At 35.4% G+C, this 19,379-nt stretch overlaps 1 protein-coding gene across 4 annotated transcripts in view; it reads right to left on the reverse strand.

Moving 5' to 3' along the window:
• The window catches only part of PGR (progesterone receptor), a 94,886-nt gene that overhangs the window by 19,504 nt on the left and 56,003 nt on the right, over window positions 1–19,379 (reverse strand). For 3 of the 4 annotated variants that reach the window (XM_074372925.1, XM_074372923.1, XM_074372924.1), the window contains 3 exons: window positions 10,449–10,593; window positions 9,049–9,179; window positions 717–874 (listed from right to left, as the gene is read on the reverse strand). In XM_074372925.1, the coding sequence (XP_074229026.1) occupies window positions 717–874; window positions 9,049–9,179; window positions 10,449–10,593 (434 nt within the window). Of the gene's footprint in view, window positions 1–716; window positions 875–9,048; window positions 9,180–10,448; window positions 10,594–19,379 lie in introns of those variants that run through there. The other variant, XM_074372926.1, reaches the window with a different exon arrangement.

The following is a 19,379-nucleotide window of genomic DNA, read 5'->3' on the forward strand; positions in this document are numbered from 1 at the left end:
GGCTATCTGTTCATATTCAGGAGTAAGGCTTCAAATCCAAACTGATGAAGAGAGAGCTTTTCTACACCTTGACTGTTATTTTAGTGTGGTTTCTAAACACAGTAGTGATAAAAGCTTGTACACAATATGTCTTAACTAACCCCATGTTTCTTATTTTATTAATCCAGTTGTGGTGTTAGGCACTTCTAAGGTTTTTTCCCCTTCTTGTATAAGCATGCTGCATATATATCTTAAATACTTGCCTAATTATTTACTTAAGATAAATCCTAAAAAGTGGGAATTTGAAAAGCATGTAAATTTTCAGTTTTGCTGCATACTGCCAGACTGTCAAATAGCATTGTTACTGACTTATAACTCCATGCAAAATAGTATGAGAGTCTTAATTTCCACATCCATAACTTTGCTTTTCCTGTATACATAAAATCTTTTCTAAAATATTCTAGAGCATATTCAGGAAACTGTGTCACAATTCCTATCAAGCATTAAATTATTCTCAAATTATACAAATACTAGTAAAAGGATATTTGGGTGACCTACACTGAAAATGAAGAAAGTACAATATAAATTCTGAGCAGTGTGATGAAAGTACTGTTTTAAAATGTAAGAACAAATATAAAGAAGAAACCGCAGGAAGTAAAATTTATATATAACCTTTAAAAAGTTACAGATATAATTTAGAATATAATTCCTGATGTTCTAGACAACAAAATACTTACATCATGCAAGTTATCAAGAAGTTTTGTAAGTTGGTAGAAACGCTGTGAACTCAGGACAACACCTTTCTGCCTCAAACCAATTGCCTTGATGAGCTCTCTAATGTAGCTTGATCTCATCTCTTCAAACTGGCTTTGACTTCTGAGTCCTTCCAAAGGAACTGTAAGAAAATAATTGTAAGTGACAGTTATGTTTAAAAAGATGACTCTAGCTGTTTATATATAAATTTCTGAGCTGTATAATGATTTCTTATGATATGCAACTCTTGAAACAAACATCTTACATAGGAAAGAGTGTTACTGATAGTTTTAGGGCACGTGAACTTCTAGTTCATTTGAAGAATATGATAAGAACAATTAGGTAAGTTAAAGAACATTTCAGCTTACCTATTTTAGAGCTGTTATCAATGGAATATGCAGCTGACTTAGCAGGTGCTCCAAAGAGCGCTTGACATAATTCAACACTCCTGTCTCAAATACTTGGTTTTGACTCAGTCTACAATACATGTATGCTGGGTCTTTTTCTTCCTCTCTTTTTAAACAAATACGTGGATCTCTGTAAAGTTTTGACTTTATATAAATCTGAAGTATTCCTGAATATTATTCCTGGACAATTTATCTTTTTTGTTGTAATTCTAACACTGCTTCATTAAATTTCCTCACTCCTCCCTGCTGATATGAGAGAAAGATATTGATATTTGAATTTTCTCTTTTATTCAGCCACTTGGTTATACTCTACTTATTCGTGTCAGTATGTATGTATGTATTTATATTTTAAATTTGAACAATTTTTGTTTATTTATTTTTTCTTGGTATTTGACAGTGCTATTTTCAAATAATATCCTCATTTTCTCCTTTCCAATACTTGAAGCTCTCATTTCTGCTTCATGATTTAGTGCATTATTTAAGACTCCCAGAACAATATTCAATAATAACAGTGATGGAAATAACCCTATTTTGTTTTGCTTCTGATTTTAGTGAGAATGCCTCTTATTCCCCTTATGATGTTAACTCGTAATGTACACATTTACCTCTGAAATCTTTAATTCATACATCCAAATCTTAAGCACAACTTCCTGTTCTTATGGCTAGTTCTCTTATTTCTACTACACTGCCAATTTACCCATAGCTTTTCTCCTAAATCTTTTCGGTGCTTCTGTTGTCACTTGTCTGAGATGTCCTGGTTGATTTCTTTAGCAACTCTATTACCAGAACTCCCGATTTCCTGGTTTCCTTTTATTTTGGTTGCACTTGTCCTACAAACATTCAATCTTAAATGAAATTTCTGACTTTTCCTGCAACTATATAGAAATTGCTGAAAGAGAAAAATCACAGAATCTCTGGATCATACAGCAATATTTCTATAAAGAAGTGTACTTCATTTGAGTAAAGTTAATGGCATGAGGCCAGCAAAGAGAGAGAAAGAAATCTTAAAAAAAAAACTCCTACTTTATTCCCTGTACCCCAACCAGACCTTGGCTTCCACTTCCCTTGAAACAAAGGTGGTCAGAGATAACAAATCAATAGAAACCAAAAGTTAACTCTCTGGTTATGAGCTTTCAAGAACTCAGATCCTGAGTATGAAAGGGACTTAGAAAGGTCACTTAGGTCATATGAGATTTTTGCTCCAACTGGAAACTTAACTGTTGTACATACATGTGTATGTATGTGCTGTGTGTGTCTATGATCTCATCCTCCTACTTCAGACAGCGACTATTTTAAACATCCATAACTCTTTCTAAACTTCCCGACCAATTCTCACGTCCCCCTCACTCTTAAACATGATTATAAAATTAGTTTTCCTTCTGATTATTGAAGTATGGCTTTCCCACTGGGTTTTAAAGAGCTGGAAAACTAGTAACCCAGCACCTTCACTCTGTCCATCTAAGTGTTTAGGACCAGAACTTGAACCACTCATCCTCTTTAAGAGAAAAGCAGATCTAACCCCATCTGCCTCATCCTTTCAGTACCAACCACTAACAACACACTCCCAGGATACGACAGTCCAATCACGAGGCTCTTATCCTGTGCTCCTTGGACAGCTCTGAAAATTAGCCTCCTTTCTTATTCTTTTCCTTAGATTTCAGCTCTATGATGAACCAGCTCTCCAAAATATTTCTATTTCCTTTGACCTCTTTACGTTCATTATTGTTTTCTTAATTATTGCATCCAACATTAAATGATTCGAGAATTTTCTCTCAGATTCTTGTTGATTCCATGTGTGAGTTTTTAGGATTTCTTGTAAATACATTAGAGGTAAGTTGGGAGAGGGTGAGTCAAGGGTAGTTAGCAAGATGCTATTTTAGATAAGAACACTTTAAAAAAATCATACTTATTTTTGGTTTAGCTAACTTAAAAATAATGTATATTCACTGGAAACATTTTAGAAAATACAGAAAATACACAGAAAACTAAAAATCACCTGAGATCCTACAATCTAATATTTTAGATGATTATTTAGACATTTCCTAATATTCTATTGAGAATATTTACTTGTATCATTCAAAATTCTTCAAAAATGAATATTTTAATTCTCACATAAAACATATCACAAAAATGTATAGGAAATACAATGTCCTTGTTTTATCATTTGGCATTTGGAATATTTTAGTAGTCTAAATAATACTTACAATGAATGTTGCTTCTGATTTTTTAAGAATATATTTTTAGAAGTGGAATTATTATTATTAAACTGCTTCTTACTATATAACTGTTTTGTGGCCATGATTGAGTATTTTCATTTTAGGCAATATTTGCTTCTTATAGAGAAAAATAAAATATCATCTCATTTTAATTTCTCAAATTATTAGTGAGGTTGAACACTTTTTTTATACTTACTAGTAATTTGGTTGTTTTTAAATTTTTTTTTGTTTTGTACTCATTTATTTATAGGGCCCTAAGCTATATTGAAATATTTTCCTAAATTTGTTGTTTAAAGCATAATTTTAAAATATTTTATCAGTTTTGTGATTTTATAAGGGGAAAGAGAATTCCCCTGGGCAACCCAAATGTTCTCATGCTCCAGAGGCAAACACTTTGAATTCTTTCAACTATTTCTTTCCATCTTTCCTTCCATAGCTTTAAGTAACATCCTTGTAGTGCTGATATTTGATTTTTCATTTTTACCTTTTGACTTTCCAGTATAGAAAGTGGGGCTGTAGCTCTATTTCCATATTCCAGATCTATCTTCACCACCACACCACCAACACACTCACACATACAGATTCCTATTCCTCATCTTCCTGATACAATTTTCACAACATTGGTCAGATCACTATTCAGTGTTTGTTATTTCAGCTATGTAAAACGCTACCACAGTCAAGTCATACAGTATATGCTCTGATTTCTTTTCTAGCATAGTTCTTCGTTTTTCTAAGAGTAAGTAATCATCCTAATGGGCATGAAGTGGTATCACATCGTAGTTTTCATTCATGTTTCTCTAATGATTAGTGATGTGGAGTATCTTTTCGTGTGCTTGACGGCTGCTTGTTTCTTGTGAGAAATGTCCATCAAGGCCTTTATCCATTTTTGAATTGGGTTATTTTTCACAGTTGAATTGTAGGGTTTTTTTTTTTTTTTTTTACATATTCTGGATGTTAATATTACTTTAGCAAACACATGATTTTCAATGTTTTCACCAATTCAATGGGTTGCCTTTTTACAGTGCTGTGTCCTTTGATGCACAGAAGTTTTAAATTTTAAGTCTTCTTATCTCTTTTTTTTTGTTGCCTCTTTTCAGTGTCATATCCAAGAAATCACTGCAAACTCCAATGTCATCAAGCTTTCCCCCTATGTTTTCTTCTAAGAGTTTCATAGTTTTAGGTCTTACATTTAGATCTTTGATTTATTTTAAGTTAATTAAATTTTTATTGAAATATAGTTTATGTACAATATTATGTTAATTGCAGGCATATTATGTAATGATTTGATATTTACATACATTATGAAATGATCACCACAATAAGTCTAGTAACCATCTGTCCCGATACAAAGTTATTACAATATTACTGACAGTATCCCTATGCTAAATATTACATGCCCATGGCTTATTTATTTTAAAACTGGAGGTTCGTACTTCTTAATCCCCTTCACCTATTTTGCCCCTATCCCCTCCTCTCTGGCAACCACCTATTTGTTCTCTGTACCTATGAGTCTGTTTCCATTTTGTTTTGTTTGTTTTTTAGATTCCACATATAAATGAGATCATTTAATATCTGTCTTCCTCTGTCTGAATTATTTCACTTGGCATAATACCCTCTAGATGCATCCAGGTTCCTGCATATGGCAAGATTTCTTTTTATGGCTGAATAATATTTCATCATATATACACATGCCATATCTTCTTCATCCACTCATCTGCCAATGGACACTTAGGTTGCTTCCATATCTTAGCTATTAAAAATAATGCTGCAGTGAACACTGGTATGCATATATCTTTTTGAATGAGGGTGACTTGGGGCTGTTGCCTGTTTGCTAGAGGGTAGGTATGTCCCTCGTGCTAAAAGTCCAGAGAGAGGATTCCAAAATGATACTTGCCAGCACCTGGGTTATCACAGTAGAATGAGCTCTCTAAAATGACTGCTGCCAGCATCTTTGTTCCCAGGGGTAGTAGCAGTTGCCTCCTGACTCTCTGGGAGGCTTTCCAAGATCAGCAAGTGGGTCACACCCAGGCTCCTTTCAAATTCACTGTGCTAGGACTTGGGAGTATGCAAGATTTTGCACATGCCCTTTAAGAGCAGAGTCTCTGTTTCTTATAGACCTCCAGTTCTCTTAAACATAAGGCACACTGGTTTTCAAAGCGAGCTATTATGGGGGGGTCATCTTCCTGGTGCAAGATTTCAGGGCTGGGAAGGCTGATGTGGGACTCAGACCTCTTGCTTCTTGGAAAGGACCTCTACAATTGTGATATTCCTTCTGTCTGTAGGTTGCTGACCCAGGGGTGTGAGTCCTGACTATATAATGTCTCCATCCCTCCTACTCGTGTCATTGTGGTTCCTTATTTATGTGTTTAATTATGGAAAAACTTTTCTGCTAGTCTTCAGGTTGTTCTGATAGATAGTTGTTCTGCCAGTCGTTGTAATTTTGGGGTCTTTCCTTTCTTTGTGTTATTCCTTTTTCATGTATCCAGTTCTTATTTTATGGATGCACTATGTTCTCTTACATTATAAAGAACGATAGGTTTTTTTTTAAGTTTTCATCTCCCTATAGTCTTGTTTCCTCCGTTTTTTTTTTTTTTTTTTTCTGTTTTGTTGTTGTCTTTGGTATCAAAGACCTCCCTCTGACGTCTTGGCTATTTATTTATATTCAAGAGCAGAACACTAAGAAGCTGACTGATAGTTCTGTTTCAATGGGCAGTCCTTATTGACTGTGAGCTTTAGTTCAGGGCAATCTGGCTGAGCTGTGTCAAAGAGAAACTCTTAATATTAGTATATTCAGTTCTTTTTCTTTCTGGCTAAACAAATTCTATAGAGAAGACTCTTTCATTTTCCCAGCTGGAGGATGCAAACATGGATGACAGTGTTCTAGAAGACAGGTGGGTTTGGAGAATGGTGCCTCAACATTTGATATATAATCTTAGTCTATTTCACTATAGAACCCCTCACTAATATCAGTGCCTGCTATCCACTAATCCAGCTGCTTTCTGTTATATACTATTCAGAGAATAAATCTACAATCTCTGCCTCAGTTGTAGAAAAACAATTACATGGTTGGGTGATATTTGGAAACAGATTTTTAATAGAAGTTGGTGTTTTCAACTCTACTTTCACTCTCATTAAAAACAAAACACTGTTGTCAGTAATTGCAAAACATGCTGGATGTTCAGTGATGCAATTAAGATGCTTCTTGGCTTTTCTAACTTCTGGCATAGAATCCACCTTCTCAGGTATGCCAAATTAGTTCTGCTTGCTGGCTTCCAGAATTTTATTGCTACTGATTTTTCTTCCATTCTCTTTCCCTTTTATTTCTTAAAAAAAAAACAAAACTCTTTAATAGTATTTTCATGTAGTTTTAGAAGGAACAATGGTAAAAGTGTGTATAACCTGCCATATTTTCCTGGAGATCTGTCTTTGAATTTTTAATGGCAAATGTGAGGTTTAAATTCTTATCAAGTCAATAAACTTCCTTTGCCAACTTTCCTACTGCATTTATTTTTAAAAAGGTATTCTTTACTTGAGATTTCTAAATCATTTGTATCGCTTTTAGTTTGTTTTTTAACAACTGACATGTTTACAAATATGTGCTCTTTATTTTAGAGTATAATTTGAACTAAATATCCGAACTAAATATCCAAACTAATTTTCCCCAAATATAAAGTGACTTTTCTCAACAATATTTATTTGTTCCCTACTCCTAGATTTGTGATGTTCCCATTCCAGTATATTAAGCTCTAGTATGTACTGTCTGACTTGACTAACAATTCAGTGTATGTATTCTTCTTCCACACCCTTAATTATTGTAGCTTTCTAGTTCTCTCCTAAATTTTTATAATACTTATCTATTTATTTTTCAAGACTTAAAAATTTTTAATAGCTTTGCCAAGTCTCTCCTCAAAATTTCCATTGGGATTTTGATTATAATTTGTGTAAATTATATCACACAAGTTATTATATGTAATAACATATATTCATAATTATTTATAATATATATTTACAATATATGTATTAAGTACTATCCAATAAATAGGTGATTTTTCCCTTTTCTTGAAGCTGCAAGTGGCCAAGAACCTTGCTTTCTATGGTACGTGAGTGGAAGTCATTCGTACATCCCTTCCTTCCCTTACTGCTTCCCTTTTTTTCTTTAACCACTGCTCTAGTGATTAGGGAAACATGTGTCGAGATGTCGCCTCCATTTGTCTGGACACCTGAATGATGACAATAAGCCTCTCTGTCAATCTGCACTGGAAATATAGTGAGAATAATAAATACTTAACTTGTTTTTGATAAGCTACTGGGATTCTGGGGTTGTTGGGTCCCCCAGCATAATGTAGCCCTCTACATAAATACAGAATTATGTTAATGATATCAACTAATTTTGGATTTCTAGGACTATTTATGAAGTATCTGCTGTAGGAGCCACTACTGTCAAGAAGAGGAGGGCAGAAGTTAACTGCTGTATTACTAAATTTATTCCAGTTGACTCCCTTGGCCAGCCCCGTATCAGTGCTGTTAGTCCGCTTTATACTTTGTCATCAAATTAGGCTTGAAGAGTTTCCAAGGGTGAGGGACAGGGCTACGGATCCTTAGATTCTGTACTGGTCTGTGTTTGGGCGTAAGTTTCATGAGGTAAACTCCCTTTTTAAGAGTTCAGTTTTTCTGCCTTTCCTCTTGCTGTATACCTCCCTACTCCCCCAGCCCCCCCATTTGAGATCGGTGGCCACTGGAAAGTGGTCCCTGCAAAGATGCTGCCGAGACAGACCCTTGGCGCACCTTCTGCCTAAGGTCCTAGCTCCCTGTGGTTCCCTTTCAAATCACTATGAGTGAAGAAAGGATCAATTCAGACAGTCAAAGGCTGAAACTACCTGTGCATGGAAAGGGCACAGAAAGTGTAAAAGGTAAAAGCAGTTTCTAAAACTTACCCACCCAGATCCTTGGCGATCCACCGAGGCAGAGGTGCATGCTTTTTGTGTATTAAAAAGAATGATGGATATGCCTGTCCTTCTGGGGACCAATGCTGTTTCATAATACACCATTTTCTTCTTCAGGGTATACAGGTAGGGTGCCAGCCTCTCCTGGAGTTAACATGGGCCATGGAATGTGGGTGGAAGACACTTCCAGGTTTTGCCTCCAAACCTTGCCTTGCTCAGTACTCATCTTCTAATCAGATCCAAGGGAGGACTCCAAGCTGCTTCCAAAGGGCAGAGCCCCTGGATGAAATGAGCCTGGGTTTTCTTGCTAACCCACTGGACTGACTGTGGGTGATAAATAACCTGCTATTGTAGTATGCTACTGATACTTGTAGTTGTTTGTTATAACAGTTAGCCTATCCTGACATAAAGAGAATAGCTACAAATAAAACTGTAAACTTTGTAGAACAAATCCTTTTTGTTTATGCAATATTAATTGGTTTATAATATCTTATTGGATGAATATGAAAAAGTCATTTAATCATGTTTTATCTAAAAAGGAATAGAAACTGGCTGAATTGATAGGCTATTTTAGTATTAGGTGACAGGTGAAATCTGAGAAACATGAAGTAATTTATTATAGTCTACAGATGTTTCCATTCCGCAATTATAATTAAGATTCATACCTCATCTATAACCATATGACCCTATTGTTGTCTGAGACTTTAAGGAAGTACATTATCTTGGATTAAGTTACTTGCGCTCACTCACTTGTATTAAGAAGTAGCAATACTTTCATACAGAGGAACTCTTCTTGGCTAACTTGAAGCTTCACAAACTCCTGTGGGATCTGCCACATGGTAAGGCATAATGAGTAGAATGATGATTCCTTCATCCGCTGTCTTGCATCACACACAACACACAAAAGGAAAAGCAACAGGAAAGCAAAAACAAAAACAAAAACACACAGTGTCTTAGCCAGTTGATGTAATTTATCAGAGAATATGAGACTTAGTAACTACCTTACTTAATGAAAATGACTTTTTATAAACAAACTCAATACTTGGAATTTTAAATGTCTTCTAAATTTTTTCACAATGCTGGATTTTTGAGGTTAAGAAATTTTAAGGTTAGAAAATTACATTCAATACACATTAACTAAGATTAATGTTGTTTCTCACTTTTATTCCCACATTTTAAAAACCTAAACCAAGAAAGGAGAGCAAAGTTGTCGGAGCTGAGACATGGTGCTGAGGACCACTCAGGAAAGGCTTTATTTATTCATTAATTTTTCCTGTGGGAAAAAGTACATAAAATTTTGTGTACAGTCCAATGGGAGAGTGAATTCAATTCACAGAAACTGAATGGTATAGAATAGTTCAGTGTATTCAGTTTAGAGTATTCAGTGTTATACTGTGAACTTTCCTGGAAGAAATGTATGGTGATGGAGGAAGAGAACATTAGCCACATTAAATAACTGACAAGACGAACACAAATTCTGAATGCTGATTCCTTACCAATTTCAAGGGATTGTAGAATAAAATAGATTAGAGTGTATGAAAGTTACCTGTAATCTCTGAAGACTTATTTATACAAGTGTAATGATCATGTTATGTAATTCTGAGTCAGTATGCACCATTAGAGCAGTATAAATATTTCCATGAAAAGATTCTTATTCAGTTTAAAGTTATATGTAGAAAGTTAATGACAGTAATTTAAATATAGGCAAGCATACTGAAATATTTATCTTTCAATGTTTTAAATAAATTACAAGTTTAATTTTTCCTCTGAGAAGAGAGAATATTTTTACCTTTTGAAGATAAATCAATACTTTCAAGCAAAAATATTCCTCATTTATTTCATTATCTTCATTACTACCAACGTACAAAATTTTAATTTGCAGACTAAATATTTACTTTTGTCGTTAAGTATATTTCTTGATACATTTTTGAAGTTTAAAAAAATCTGATTTGAGACAAATACTATACATTGAAAGAAAAAAGCTCCAAATATCAAATTACTGATAAAATAATACAATTCTACTAATGTTGTCATTTCAAGTAATATCCTTAGAAACCTTTCAGGAAAATTCTGTCATTTAGGACGCTAGATGTATAAGCCCACATATATACTGTTGATAACAATAACGACAAAATCAAGTTATTACTTACTCATTTAGTATTAGATCGGGTGCAAAATACAGCATCTGTCCACTGACATGTTTATAGGACCTCCATCCTAGTGCAAACACCATTAAGCTCATCCAAGAGTACTGGATGAGGGTTATCTGGTCATCAATATGTAAGTTTCGAAACCCTGCAGAACAAATTAAAAAATAAAATGATCACAAAATAGAGAACAAACTAGTGGTTACCGGTGGGGGGAGGGAACGGGGAAGGGGCTGTGAGAATAGGGAAGTGAGAGGTACAAACTATTACGTATAAAATAAGCTACAAGAATATTCTGTACAACATAGGGAATATAGCCAATACTTTATAATAACTATAAATGGAGAATAACCTTTAAAAATTGTGAATCACTAAACCGTACGTCTATAACGTATAATACTGTATAGCAACTATACTTCAATAAAAATAATAAAATTTTACAAAGAATTATAAGAAAAAATAAGAATAAAAAATAAAATGATCACAAAAGTCACTGTGTCAAAAAAGCTTAAATAAAAATTTGAAAATAGATATAAGTAGGGTAATATAATGGTTTAATCTCAATATATTTACATTAAAAATCAGGAAATAATTATAATAGAGTTTGAAAAATTAAAAAGGAGAAGAGATTTTGAAATTCATTAAAATTAGTCACTAAGACTTATCATTCTGAGGATTCACTAACTGAATCAAGCGTCAATCATTCATCCAGTGATTCAACACTGCTTTATTGAGAGTCAATCGTATGCACGGCACTGTGTTCAAATGCTGGGGTTATGAAGATGAGTAGGACACGGTCCTTGCCCTGGAAGGAAGCTTGCCACTCAACAGGAGAGACAAGCAGATCAGGACCGTGATGGAGAAGGTGAAGAGGGAGCACACCAGGCAGCAAAGAGCTCGGGAAACTGTCCTAAAACGGACACAACGCCTGAGCAGGACAGAGGCAGTCTGCTGAGGAATCTCACTTCTTTGGGATTCAAACATGAACTGGTTTTCTAAAATCACTGCTTTCAATTGTGTTGTAATTTTTCTTTAACATTCTTTAACTAAATCTTGGGTAGATTCCATGGTTTCTGGTCACTTTTGCCTTCTGAAACTTAATCCAGTCTCGTTCTATAGTCCCATAAGGCTTATTAAGGGGTTTACAGTCTGTGTGTATGGATGTGTGTAGGGGTGTGTGTGTGTGTGTGTGTGTGTGTGTGTGTGTGTGTGTGTGTGTGTGAATGCTCTGGTCTTTCATGCCTTCACAACCTCCCTCTTTTAGGCCTTTCTCTGGTGTTGATGGCAGAGGAAGAATGGCAGAAAAAGGGCAAATCTTGACTTACGTAGTCAAAGTTTTCTCTCCATCTCTTTCAAATTCTCTTCTTGCCTGCTTGGGGGAAGATGACCAGCTCAGCACTGACGAACTTAAAGGAGGGAGAGGCAAAGAGGTGTTTGGAAATGTGGGACCATACAAGACTGATGGGCTTGTATGCCTATTAAGGAGCAATGGGAGTGATATTTTATATATATATATATATATATATATATATATATATATATATATATAGCCTGATTTATATTATGCATGGCTTATTGGTTGCCATGTGGAGGTGATTCAAGGGAACAGGTCTAAAGTTAGGGAGAGAAGATCAGAGCTGTAGCCAAAGGCCAGGAGAGAGATGATAGTAAGCCTGAAATAAGTCAAGACGTAGGAGCAAAGAAGACAGACTGCATCAGAGAAATGTTTAAAGAGTAAAAGCAAAGAAATCTGGCAACTGACTATATATAGGTGAGAGGAAGAGGGAGTCAAATAGATCTTTCAATTTATTTTTTAACTTGCACAGTGGGTGATGATAACATTACTGAGGTAAAATAAAGGAGGAGAAACAGGCTAGAGAGAAAACAGTAAGTTTGGATTTGTTTGAGGAACCTTTGGAATATCCATATACCTATGAATTAGAGGTATGGGGAGATACCTGAGCCAAAAATACAAAATTTGAAGTTCATGTCTATATATTACCTCTCTGTTTTTTTTTTTTTAAATTATGGATCACTCTTAATACAATAGAACTAGTACAGAAATGCTGCTTATAAACGGATTATTTTACAGGCTTTAAAAAATGGGTAATTAATTCTTTGACAAATAAAAAACTTTAGAATCATTTGATGAGACATAAATAAAATTTCCAAATTTTTGCAAAGCAAGATGCCCTCAAGGAGGCATATACAGACTTGCCTACTGGTGGTCCGTCTCATCAGAAAGGAAGGGGTTCTGGAGTGAAGGCCGAGTCCAAGCTCTGGCTCTACCGTGTACTGAACGCTGCCTGGTGCAAGTCATTCAGGATCAAAGAATCTAAATTTCCTTGTAAGTAAAATCACAATGATAATGATAACTAGCTGACAGAACTGCAGTGACACTCAAATGCGTCATTAGGCACATTTTAGAGCGCTATGCAGAGGTCTGTTACTGGTCTACCAATAGATCCTGTAACAGAACTTCTGATGGAGCAATGGCTGCAGGAAGGCCATCAATCAGTCTGATGGAAAACCACTAATATTAAAACAAAATGAGATCTAGGAGGCATTTTATATGTATATATACGTATTTTTAATATATTTTATGTATTTATATATCATGGAACCTGTATGACACCACTAAACTGTAAATGTTATTAACAGCAATAAAATTCAAAATGAGAATTATGTATCCTATCTGGAATGTATACTTTCCACAATTAACATTTCATATATGTTTCATACATACCAGCAAATACATATTTGTCAAATATATGTGTTTAGAATATACATATTATATGTTATTAGATAAACATAACAAATGTTATATTTCACATATATATGAAAAATGGCAGACTGGCAGAAAGTTAAGTTGAATTACTCTGATGTATTAAAACATTAATATATTGTTCTCTGTCATCGCCAGAAATACATTTATTATCCTCCATACCTTTCTTAGACAATTTTATAACTTTCTAAACAAAGTGTTTTATAATACCTAAATATTTGACTTACTACGCTACGTTTTCCTCTCTAGACCTTTGTTTTATATTAATCTCTAAGCAGTTTTTAAAATTTTATATGATCATATAACAATTGATCTGTTCTTTTTTTAAAAACAAAGATTCTACTTAAATGTACATTTACACTACCCTATCCTTTGTTGTGGGGTTTTTGTTCATTTTTTCATTCTGGGGTTATTAAGGACTAGAAATAAAGGAACATTTTTAGTATATTATAGTATCAAAGGCAAATCTTGCTGAAATAACTTAAAACTTAAGAAATTATCCAAATTAATAGTAGAAAGTATATTCTTTCCATAAAGAATGGAAATGGAAATGTTAAATGGAAAACAGCTCAGAAAATAGCATTATTTACTCTACCATTTTGAAGGCTTATCTGAGATAAATGTACACTGTTAAATTGACTTGAACATGCTTGGTACAGAAGTGCAATTTTTTTTTTTTACCATTAACTAATATCATTCATTACTTTATACTGAAACAAAGACGGGAACACTGAGATCAAATTCCCACTGGTGATAATGATCAGGTAAATGCAGTACATTTCAGATGACGATCAAAACGAAAACCTTCACATGGAGAAGTGATGGATGACCTGCAATTGTGTTCAAAAAGTAGTAAAGAAAAATGCCCTTTCCTTTTAAAGTGACTTGACCCAGCAATTTCTGACGAAAGCCCTGTCACAAGCTGTCTAATCCTTAATGCTTCAAAAAAAATGGAAAAGAAAGTGTACAGTTACACATGGCTTATATGACCTTCCATGGTTCTCCTGGCTTAATTCCAGAGTTCTGATAAACTGTCCAGTTGTGCGCCTGTAAAAACTGTCATGTACTGAAACAGTCTGCAGCAAGGGTCTCAGCACCTTCTGACACAAAGTGTAAACTCTGAGGAACACGAAGAAGCTTCAGCACAGTGTGCAATCACCAACATGTGTTTGATGACCCTATGAATAAGGACTTGATGGGTAATGATACATAGTAGCATGGTCCTTTCCTATCAATTTCATAATTTTGATTTCTATAAAAATTCTTTGAGCACCCCTTTGGGATGGAGTAGGTCATGCTGGCTTGGAAGCTCACTTTGCAACGAGATATAAAGACTAGCAAGATGTTGTTTCTGCCTTTAACACTTGTAGCCTGTGAGACAGACAGATAAGTAGAACATAACTACCATCCAAATATGATAGCGGTGTGTTGACAAAGCAAGGGGAGAGTGGTGGGGAGTGGTGGAGCAAAGACGCCTTTGGCTCAGTCTGGGAAGGCTTGGGGAAACTGCTCTAAGGAAAGTGATGGATGATTGGCACCCTCGAAGGGCATCCAGGTAGGGAAAGCAACATGGACAAAGGAAGGCAGGATATTGTGCAAAGAGCTTTGTGGGAACTGAACCTTAAAGGTTCCTGAAGAGGCAGAGTGAGAGACAATGTTGCAAATTCAACACAGAAGGGCCTTGGATATTAAGGCTAGGAAGTCTGGGCTTTGTTCTGAAAAGGATAATATGATTGACTATACTTGTTTTTGCAAAGATGATTCTGGTGGCAGGACTGATGACTGTTTGGGGGGCAGCGTGAAACTGCGGGAATAGGGTCCGTGAGGGGGCTCCAACCAAAATCTAGGGAAAGGGGATGAGGATCTAAACGAGCTCATGGCGGTAGCAGTGTAAGTAGCATGTATAATGAATCCTACATTCGATAAGTAGAACTGACAGAATTTGATAACGAAGCAGACAGGAGGTGAAGGAGAAAAATGAGCTGAGGATGACACCCATGATTCTGTCTGCGGTGCCATTTCAAGATACAGGAAAAGGTTTCAGGCTTAAAAAGTAGGTCATGTTGGCTTGGAAGTTCACTCTGGTGGAAATGTGAAATAAGCAGTAGAAATATATGGCCCACTAGTTTCGTAGAGGGTCTGGGTTGGGACCATGTAATTAGGAGTCATCAGAATACGGTGGTAGCCGAAGACAAGGCTATGAATGAGCGCATCCAGCTTGCAGAGTGAGGAAATACTGGACTAGAAGACGGAACCAGGAAATGCTGAATTCATGGTATGAGTGGAGGAACAAATCCACAAAGGAAATAGATGTGTAAATTGAGAGAAACTTATCTACCTGGAAGGGAAGTGATGGCCACCAAAGGAAGAGTTCCAGCAAGAAAGGGTTACTTTGTCAGTGGCCCCAGATGCATGTGAAACATGGTGAGGGCTGGACGTATTCATCTGGTTTGATAGGTAAAAAGTTTTGGTGACACTAGCTATAGGAATTTCAGTGGAAGGGGATGTTAGAAAAATCACTTTTTCAAGTCTTTATAAAACCTGACTTAACTCCTAGTAGACTAATCTCATTTGTTTCCCATCGTTTCTTTCAGGAAAGTAATTTGATTTATTCATTTGATTTGGAAAAAAGAAAAAAAATCCCTCGTCACACATGCAATGGCCATTAGTGACTCAGAAGGTATTTTGTGCCCTACACTGGAAATTGATGCAACATTGTAAACTGACTACAACTCAAAAAAAAAAAAAAAAAAAAGATATTCTGGGATGCTTAAAGGCATACAACCAGGCAAAGGACTTTCCAGTCTTCTGATACTGATGATACACTGGCTAACCAAGACCAAGAAGAAAGATATGGTTAAAAATGTCAAAGCATTGACCTGAATAGATTTTCTTTTTTTTTTTTAACAAATAGAAGAATCAAGAATAAGTATATAAAAAGGAAATACTGCCCCCAAACCTCTCTGTCACATCAACTCTGCTACAATGTATTAATATACAGGGTGGAGATATTGAAAGATGAAATTGGACTGGGGATAAACACTTACTCAATTTCCAAACCCTATCCGGACTTTCAAGACCTTCCTTGATCAGCCTGTAACATATGCCTCTACATTTATTTTCTGCCATTCTCCCCAATATAAATTTATTGTCAGTTTTTTTTTTAATACTTGAAACCCCTAGGAGGCCAGTACTTATTGTAGTATTGTTTGAGAAACCATATGCACAAATGTATTTTCTCAATCAGCAGCTATTAAAAGTTTTAATTATGATGCTGTAGGGGAAGATATGATAACATATTTTATGTTATTAAGGGACCCTCACACTTGAAAAGATTGAGAACCATGCTTAGGCTGCTCTCATTCATATTTACCAAATCTGTCTCATAATTTCCTTTTTATTACACCACCAGCCACACTATTCTTTCTATCCGGAATGCTTCCTCTTCTTATCATGATTTATCAAAGCCTCATTCTTCTTTCACGGTATACTTTAACTGACACCTTGTCTCTGAAGCCTTCTCTTGTCCCTGATACCAAAAATGTTCTTCTGGCCCCCTTTTATAAAAAAATATCTGCATCTAATGTCACTTTCACATACCTCTACAGTTGACCCATGAACAACACGGGTTTGAACCGCATGAGTCCACTCACACAGGGTTTTTTTCAGCACTACAGCACTACATGATCTGCAGTTGCTTGACTGGGTGACTCTGCTGATGCAGACCTGGGCTGACTGTAGAGTTACGAATGGATTCCTGACTGCTCAGAGGGTCGATGCTCCCAGCTCCCGAGTTTTACTAGGGTCAACTGTATAGCTGTGTATCTCATCTATTCCATTGGACTGAATGTTCCTTAACAGAACGAATATTGCTTGGTCTTTTTTCAAACTTAGCAAATACTGTGTTGCTTTAAGTTTCAAATAAGAAAATACTACCCACTGAAGTTACAGTTAAAAGACAATGTAAAACCATTCATCCATAGATGCAACATGTCAGATGCAATGTGTCCTAAGAGATCATTTATAAATGTACCGTCCTGAGGCTAAAGCATCTTGCAAGTCTCCTTGTATAGAAACAAAGATATCTCTGAAATATTATGGGAAAGATGTCAGATAAGCTACAATTGCTGTAACAGGTCTAAGATAGGAGAAGAGCATAGACAAAGATGAAACGAGGAAGCCCAGACCGGGCAACGGTAATCCTCTTGGGGACCTGCAGATGCACACTTTGGGGCCCTCGTGCATGCTGTCACCTTGGTTATGATTATCATTCTGCATCTAACCTTTTTCTTTTTTCTCTGAGAAATGTTAAAATTATCCTTCTCTTGGCAAACTTAAAGGGCTTTGGTTTATTTGGATAAACATATGTAACCTACAGATTTTAGGTCTTAAACACTTATTATGTACAGTGTTTTAACCTCAAAACTCTACAGGTCTGCTATTCAAATGAGCTAAACCAGATAATGTTTGACCTTGTGAAGAAGTGTCCCTATTTAGTTTAGGACCATCATTCCTTTCCCCAGATGTTCGAGGCAGATTTCTCTCCATCAAGGCCTCAGAGGGCCTGAAATCTGCATCTGATCTTGAGCTGACTTCCAACTACAGTCTCCTACTGTGAAAGAATGGCGTGATCTGTCATGTTTTTCTAGCAGTATCTTTTTTTTTTTGCACTATAAATAAGTAAGCCGACATCCTGGCTATTAGTAAGCTTCATTTAACAAAGTCCATCTTTCACAGACCAACAATGTGAGTGAATGGATAAAATAAGGTTCTCTTACGTGCAAAACTAATGCCCAGATGCTAGGATGTGCTGCACCAAAATCCATTCACATCATCAACCCAGCCTTCTGGCTTCTCTTTCTAACACGACTGTTTAATTGTTAGGTCTTGCACACAGGAAGTATGCAACAGACATTTGTTGAGTGAATCAAGGGAATAAAAACTACTCTGAATATTTGTAATAACTTACGGTGAAAGAGAACATGCAAACAAATACATGTATGTTCATGTATGACTGGAGCATTATGCTGTACACCAGAAACTGACACAACATTGTACACTGACTATAAACTTCAATAAAAAATACACATGCAGAAAAAAAACCTACTCTTGTTTATAGTCAACTAAAAGTTTCTGAGTAGGTAATGATATCAGGTTACTTTATACACACACGTCCCTCTAGATCCTTTCACAGAGGTCAATACAGTCACTCTGGTCCATTGACCCTTTTCATTATTCATTCTGTTAGAGTTACTCCTAGAATTCAGACCATGAAAATATGGTTTAAAAGACTGTGGGCAACACCATACTTCGATAATCTTAGCACTTCCCTTATTACACAGTTAGTGAAAACAGTACATGTAGTTCTGGTAAAGCCATCATTTTTGTTCACTTACACACAAACTACACTCTGCAATATTAAAAAAAAAGTTGCCACCAAACACCATGTAAAAATTTGCTGTCACTCTTTTTGAGGGTGTGTGTGGGTCAAAAATCTAGACAGATAATAGTGTTTCAGCTTAAGACGCTCACTTAGCATTTTTCCAAATTTCCATAAATTATTTTTGAAGCTGTAACTGGTTATTTCCTAACTTTGCCAACTGATAATAGAATCTTTTTAAACAATAGAGAATGTACAAAATGCAAACAAAAGAAATATGAACCAAATCAACAAAAATCAAAGAAACAACCTTTTCCAATAATAGAAAACCAGAAAAGTTATACATATGTAAACACTCATATTTTTAAATAGAAAAAGGTCATCAATGCTACAGTAGTATTTTAATTTAATAAAGGTCTATCAAATTTGCTAACCAGTTTACAGTAACTTAAAAAAAAATTCAGAACTTTTACAAAGGAAAAAATATTACCTGCCCAAGGCCTTTCAGCAAGAGTGAAGCTAATTAAGAACCTGGGCATTTTGATTTTCTATAGTGAAGCTAATTAAGAACCTGGGCATTTTGATTTTCTATAAAATTACTTTAACTTCATTAAAATAGTGAAATTTATTAACTTATCTCTACATGTATTTTTAAAAGATTAAAGAAACTGGAATCTATTTTTCTTTCTGTCTCATGTAAACTTGGATTTTCAATAACAATTCATCTATTGTATTTCAAACCTTTCAGGCAGAATAATAACTGAGAAAT

Source organism: Camelus bactrianus, chromosome 10 (assembly GCF_048773025.1).
Source record: "Camelus bactrianus isolate YW-2024 breed Bactrian camel chromosome 10, ASM4877302v1, whole genome shotgun sequence".
Lineage (NCBI taxonomy): Eukaryota > Metazoa > Chordata > Mammalia > Artiodactyla > Camelidae > Camelus > Camelus bactrianus.